Source organism: Atta colombica, unplaced genomic scaffold, assembly GCF_001594045.1.
Source record: "Atta colombica isolate Treedump-2 unplaced genomic scaffold, Acol1.0 scaffold135, whole genome shotgun sequence".
Classification (NCBI taxonomy): Eukaryota; Metazoa; Arthropoda; class Insecta; order Hymenoptera; family Formicidae; genus Atta; species Atta colombica.
In genome coordinates, this window is record NW_017259223.1 from 613,228 (window position 1) to 620,944 (window position 7,717).

At 32.6% G+C, this 7,717-nt stretch overlaps 1 protein-coding gene across 1 annotated transcript in view; it reads right to left on the reverse strand.

Annotated features, from left to right (window-relative positions):
* Positions 1-7,711, reverse strand: part of LOC108684524 (max dimerization protein 1-like) — a 37,996-nt gene extending 30,285 nt beyond the window's left edge. The window contains exons 1-3 of the mRNA XM_018188885.1: positions 6,865-7,711; positions 3,007-3,100; positions 2,307-2,336 (exon numbers count right to left, since the gene is read on the reverse strand). Of these exons, the coding sequence (XP_018044374.1) occupies positions 2,307-2,336; positions 3,007-3,100; positions 6,865-6,919 (179 nt within the window). The 5' untranslated portion in view covers positions 6,920-7,711. The remainder of the gene's footprint in view (positions 1-2,306; positions 2,337-3,006; positions 3,101-6,864) is intronic.
* Between the last annotated feature and the right edge of the window lie 6 nt (positions 7,712-7,717).

The following is a 7,717-nucleotide window of genomic DNA, read 5'->3' on the forward strand; positions in this document are numbered from 1 at the left end:
GACAATAACCTTATGATATTAAAAATGATAATTTAAGAAATATTTTTAATCTTTATTAATAAATTTGTGCATAATAGACATTATAGGAATACTTTTAAATCATGAATTTAAATCATGAATTTAAACATAATAAACTACGAGACGATTTGACATTCAATTTGTACTATGTTTTCTTATTATCTCTTACGACGTGACGTAGTCAAAGAGCCACAAGGGCTTTACTTAAAAAAATCAAGAAATTTCAAGAAATTCAAGATTTTTTAATTCAAGACAAGAAGTACAATATCAAGAAAAATATAATGTTACGAAATTTCTTGTTTTGAAAATCAAGACAAAACAAGAAATGCTCTTTGAGATAAGAAATCTTATCTTGATGAGACACTAATTGCTATTGAAATGCGACCGAGAGATCATCAATCATCGATCGTAATATAATAATCTTAACCGTGGTCTTTAATGCGCAGTATGATTTGGGCCGCCATGGATTTATTTCCGCCGCGCGCCAAATTTAGGACAGTATGCCATTGGCTTCCGCGTTTTGTATGCTGCGTAAGTATGCTTGTCACACGCGCTGCATACTTACGCAGCGCTTGCATCAACCGCCATTGATGCAGACGCGTAAACAACAGCGGCTGACAAAATTTAATTTTATCTTCACCGAAAAAAATAACACTAAAATAAAATACTAATTCCAATTCTAAACTATTCTAATCTGTAAAAAAATCTGTACTAAACATATATACATACATAAAAATATTAATATATAAATACTAATGTATGTATATATAAATACATAAATATTAACTAGATATCTTCCTATAATAGATATTTCCATGTTTTATAGATATTAGATTTTAATCACAAAGAGTTTTATATAAATATCTCTTGATAATAAAGTATTTTGCAGTATGTGAAATAATGCAATTTCTTTATAAAATAATGTCGAAATATTTCTTCGCTTTCTTTCACGTCTCAATAAATTCGTGACCATATAGAAAATTGGAAAATTCGTACAATATTACTCTTTTTAGAATATAACGTTACAGAAATAGTTCGTAGTATAAATTTTACATTTTGGGAACTAGATATTAAGTAATAATAAGTAACATATAATCAAAGAAACGAATTAAAATTGCTGATTTAAAATTGTTCCAAAAATTATGTGGCAAAAACGTTTGCATTTTATAGGATATATCAAAAAGGAGGGGGATACTTCCTTACGTATACTTTAATAATATTTGTATATTTTAGATACAAGATTATAACTATATATTGTAATATTTCTAATATTTTCTCTTTAAATTTTGCATTCACATACTATTTATTTGAAAAATTCAAAAACTTTTAGAAAAATGTTGGCACACTCTAAGCATTTCGAGAAAAGGGGGATTAAATTCGCTAGTCAGCGGTGTACGAAAAGAGAAAAAGAGGGTAGAAGGGATGCTCTAAAGAATGAGAGAGAAAGCGAGATAGTCGCAGGCGGACTATCGATTTTTTTTATACCCAAGCAGCCTATGTGCGAATAGTGGTCATGTTGGGAAGAGGGATCAGAGGGGGAGAGAAAGTTACACAAGGGCTGGCGTGACACAGAAACGGCCAATGTAAAAACACGCTGTTCTTTGTTACACACACATCTCATATTTGTATTACATAACACAATAACGCGTATTTGTTAAGTATATTTTCTTTTTATCTTTTTATCCTTCTAACATTATAATGTTAAAAATGTTCCACATAATTATCTTTCCATCTCCATCTATCCTGCCCACATGAAACACATTGGTCGCCGCTGGTATATTTATTTTTTGTTTTCGAAAGAATTAATTTTGAAAAGATTATAATATCATATAAAATGTTTTATTTTATATATTTATTAGTTTATTTCCGACTTTAATCTTACTCGGATTTATATCTCCAATAAATTATAATTTTATTTATTCTTATTCACACGTAACAAATTATTTTCATAAATTTAATTTATAAATTTACTTATGACGCACAAATTTAATATATAAATGCGAATTTATCGTTCAAAGTATGATGTCTCTATCTTTAATATCGCTTATTTTTGACAAATGTTTAATTAAGCGTTCAAGGAAAAAAATTATTTTACGAGTATATTACTAATTAACAGGTTTATCAAATTAAAATAATAATTGTTTTTAAAAACATGACTCTTTTCGGCTTATATAATTATAAGTTATAATTATTAACTTATAATTTGTTTGTTACCCTTGTTTGTTACCAATAATTTTTAAATAAATATAACATATAAAATCATTTATATTATAATTTTAAACACTCACCTATTTTTTTCCAACTCATTATGAGTCGTTCTGAAAATAAAAAAAAAAATATTCTTTACATTTTGCAAGAATAAAATTTACGATGAAAATCGCAACTCGAACAACGACAATAATATTTCTCCTCGCAGATAAAAAAATAAAATTGAAAAAACGGAGATTTATTTATTGCAAATTATAAAAAATATTGCAAAAATTTCAGATATAAATAATTTGGAATAACAATTAAGACTTACAATAGCACGTGTAGCAATAATATTTGTATTCGGTTCTAAATCATGAGCGATTAAACTGTTAATTGGCAATATTTTGGATTGTAGCACGCGAATAGCTGTTCCAAAAGTTGCAATTTTATGGAATGGTTTTATAAAATAAATGTCTCTTTATAATCGAATATACCATGTCGAAATAATATGATGTTTCTATTGAGGTATATTTCAGTTTTTGTGAAATATTTGCAATATTTCAAATTACAGCAAATATAAAAAATTAATAATTCGAATAACATTTGATTTAAAAATTGAATTAAAACCGTTATAGAAACTGCTAGCAGTCTCTAAACTGTATATTTAAAAAGATTCATGCAAATGCGATGTAAATGTTAACATTCGAAATATAAGGTTACAAAAATATTTTTAATTTTCAAAAAATTTGTAAGTTTCTATATGTCGTTTCGTAAAAAGATATTTTAACAGACACGAACCTGCTGCCTTGGGACTTCTTCGTCTTTGGCCTCTTTGTAATCGTCCGCATATCATCGGGTATTGGCATCGTTGAAGCATAGCCATGTTCAGCTTCTGTAATCAAAAAACGATAAATCAATAAGTAAAACATAATTATATATTTATATATTATATTATATACAAATTATTATAAAGCTGATGGTCTAATCTTTTACACGCTATAGCGCTCAAAATAATAAGCGCAAAATAAATCAACCCAAATTCATTTCGTCTCCAAATTATTAGACATTTTTTCTAATTACGTATCATCGTTTTCGATTGCAAATATATATAATCTTTGTAAAGCACAATTCTTTATCTTTAATGATATTTTTGTATCTTCAAAAGCAATACATACATTTAGATATGTACATACGAAGAAAACTCGCGACATGACCCGCAAGAGAATCAGTTTTCGAAGCTTGATAGTTTCGTTAGAGAGCGATGGACAGGCACGATCGAGAATAAGTCACGTTTTATTTTCTTAGATCGTTCCACATTTTATTATTGTTTCAGGAAAGTATCACGTTTGATCCAAATACAATTGCACTACGTTATATATTTCTTCTCAAGAGAATAATAAGCTTTGAAACGCGTGAATTTTCAATAAGTACATGCCATTAAATTAATCAATCCAATTCTTATCGAACGTATAAACATTAGAAACGTTAAATATAATGTTTATCTTTCTAAAAATAAATGTCAAATTAAATCGAGATAAGCAAATGCATCGAGACGAATTGAAATAGACACATTGGAATAAATTTGTATAAATAGAGACCAGGATTAAATTAAGACTGACAGACACTCTAAATCAGATAAAAATAGAGACTTTAGAATAAATTTCCATAAATAAAGAGGTCGCGGTTAAATTGAGACAAATCTTAGATCGATATATACTTTCTCAGATTTGCTTTCACAGGTTCATTGAAACATCAGTATTTTTACAAAAATATACAGAAAGTGTACATGTGAAATGACTCATGTCAACGAACATTTCGCTAATAACGTAATCGCTAGTAATGTAATAATTAGTTGAAAACGTACAAGTCCAACTATTTTTATAACGTCGTATGCGGTTTCATGATCATGAGATAATTACGTGAAAACATATTGATTCTCACTATATTCCTCGAATTTTCGACGATTTAAAAAGTCATAAAAAAAGGTATGTACGTCAGGACATAGACACACATTTCTCACATTAAAATTCTTTAACTTTTCTCTGATTTTCAGAGAAAATTTCATGATTTTTCCTGATGATTTCAGTAAGATTTTGAAATTTGTTATATTTTTATCTTGATTTTTGAAAATTGTCAAATATTTATTAAAAGAACAATTTAACATAATATAAATCACTATACTAATGTTGCTAATACCGCTTTCATTTGATTGTCAAATTAATAGTATTTCAAAATTGTATATAAGTGATGTACGCATATTAAATTTCTTTGAAGTGAAGAATTTTTATTTTCCAAAAAATTTTGCAAAATTCCTTGATTTTTTTCCTGATTCCCCTGACATTTCCCTGACTTCCTTGATTTCCAGTTTTGTAGCAATTCTGTATATGTTCTGTAACAGAACTATATTGTGCTTTAACGATACTTATCGAATAATTATCGAATGACGTTTATTTTATATAAGTAATCGAAACTTTATATAGAAACTTTATAAGTGCGATCATGAATACTTTAACATCTGAATTTGCACACGTAACATGGCATCGTCGAAACGCGTACTTCCTGACTAAATGTACACGCATTGTAATCGTTATTCGGTTGTTCGAAAATTATTTTTAAGGCTACAGGATATATAAAAAAACGTAAATAGTAAAACATAATTTGTAATTTGCTACTGTTTATGTTGCTTTACATTGTGTATTATAATTGGCTGATTCGCTTAATTCTGCTTACGCCTAATTTTTTTATGTGTCACTTTTATTGTGTTATTTTTACTTATTACGTTATTACTACAGATTTATCATTTTTATTCGTTATACAAACACAGATATGTCAAACTGCGAAATATCACGTCCGATTGCTTTGAAACGTGCGTTGTTTTCTTTCGAATTATCGACGCATTAAGAAAAAAAATTGTTATTTGACTAAATTAATTTAGTTCGTCTTTACATCTCACACAACGACGATACTAAATTAATTTAATCAAAGAAACAATTTTTTTCTCAATCATGCGTGAATATTAGACAGCTTTAATATGCGTGCAACTTGATGCATTCTTACACAAACGTTTGTCACGAGACAAAAAGCGCTATAGTCAACCGAATCTTTTACTCTTACGGGAAAGCGGGAAATTGATTGGTGACGACGCGACGCGACGCATCGCTTCTTGCTGCGCGGCAAATACGTTTCGCGTCGCGCGCGCGCGTGTGTGTTGTGTGTGTGTGTGTGTGTGTGTGTGTGTGTGTGTGTGTGTGTGCGCGCGTACGCGTGCGCGCGCGCGTGTGCAGGGGACCCTTACGAGGATCCCACGTGTGCATGGCGACTTCATTGGAAAACTCCCAATGTACATGTTACGACGCACGAAGAAACACAAGTACGCGCACGCGTTGAAACGATGAAACGACGTGCGTTGCACGCGGCGAGGACATCGCTCTAGTGCGACGCAGCGGCATTATAAGTGGGATGATAAAATGAGATCATCATCGCGCCGCGTACGATCCAATGCGAAAATAAAGATAGTCACGATCGGATACTCGTAAATCGTACGATTGAATTTTGTTCGAAAGAACAGACTGCACGCTGAGAAGAACGCGTCCGTTGTATCGAGAATTTATAATCGATGATCTCCACGATCTCAGGGAGGTTCAAAATAATCCTGATCTGACAATGGCTGCGTAAAACGCATGATGCTTGTAACCTTGTTGTTCGCCGAATGTTAAACAAGAATCAAATGAACCGTGCGTATCATGCACACAGAAAAATATTATTCTATTGCTAAGAAAATGATTGACTCAACTGACTTCCTTTCTTTTAAGTAACAATTATTTTTAGCACAGAACATTTTCTTGATAATCTTAAACTATATACTTATATATTACAAATTTGAGAAAACTTATTATTATTCAAAACAAGAATTCTCTTTTAAAGAATACTATAAAATTGATTGAAGAAGCGATTTTTTGTGTAATGAATAAACCAATTTTTTTTTTTAGTTTAATAATCTTTATTAAAGGATTCAGCTTACTAAGATTCAGCTTACTAAGAATATATTTTGAATAAATTTGATACTTGTGATATTTGTGATAAATTTTTAGATTTGCGAATGTATGAATTTTTCAAATATTTGACACAAATAATTATTTGCATATAATATGTATAATTTTCTTATATACATTTACGAAACGGAGTCAACATAGAATAATATAAAATTTAATAAACATAAAATTTCAGAAATGGAACTAACATTTGGCTACAATTGCGATAAATATATATATATCGCAATACGTCAATTAATTAATAAAACCAATCATTTCTTAATAGAGCTCTACTAAGTTCAATAATATAATATTATCCTGAAAAAAACTTCAAGAAACGAAACAATAACAAATGGACAATAACATAAAACTACTTCAAAATTTTCTAAACCTTTTTATATTTAAAATAACTTAAAAAGAAATATATCAAATTGTCATAGTGGAATTAAATTACAACATCGGGAATCGCATTTTTCTGAAATTTTTTAATTCTCCGAGTTCATTTGTAATCGGTTATTCTATAAAATTGAAGAATTTTATTTTACGCGAAATCGTAATTAAGAAAGAGGGAGGGAGGGAGGGGGGGAAGAGGAGGAAGTAAAAAGCGCGAGAAATTCGCACTCACCTCTTTCCCTTCGTTCAATGTACTCGGCGGCTTGTAATAGGGCAGCAATGCTCATATTTCCTTGGTTTGGAGTAATCCTGGCTGCTTCCGTTCGCGCTCGTTCCCCTTTCTTCTGCCGCACGCTCCCGCGCCAACACACGTGCCGAGGACGCACACAGCCTCACGCACAGCACAGCAGAGACAGAGAGACACACACACAGACACGCCACACCACACTACACCCCACACACACACACACACGACGCACGCGCACACGTGCGCGTACAACGGGCGCGCAGGCGAGAATGAAGGGGGAGGAAGGGGAGTACCGGCGAGATACGTAATCGTGATGTCTTCGGCCGCCGCGCCGCGCCGCGCCGCCTCGGGCGACTCCGCCGCACGTCGGCTACCTTCGGCCGCGTAACTGCGCGCACGAACGCGCACAAGTAAACCAACCGATGACGACACCGACGCACGCCGAACGAGAGGAACGTGCACCAATCCGCGCGGACGGCGACAGCGACGGCGGCGGGCAACAGCAGCGGCAACCGAGGCCGAGTCGCCGAGACGGAGGTACGCGGAAAGTTTTCTTTCTACACCGCTGCTTCTGTTTGATTCTCCAACGGTCTCTCCCTCGCCTTCGTCACGAATAAACAACGATCAATGAATATTTCCAGCTGGACTCTCTTTCTTTGTCAATCGTCGTCTTCGAGGGATCTCGAACGGCTTAATGAATTTTTTTCTACCAAGTTGATTCCAGCTTTTTCAAATAAGCTCAGCTTCTCTCAAATATCCCCCCTTCGTTTGGTGAATCGCGTCTCTCTCTCTCTCTCTCTCTCTCTCTCTCTCTCTCTCTCTCTCTCTCTCTCTCTCT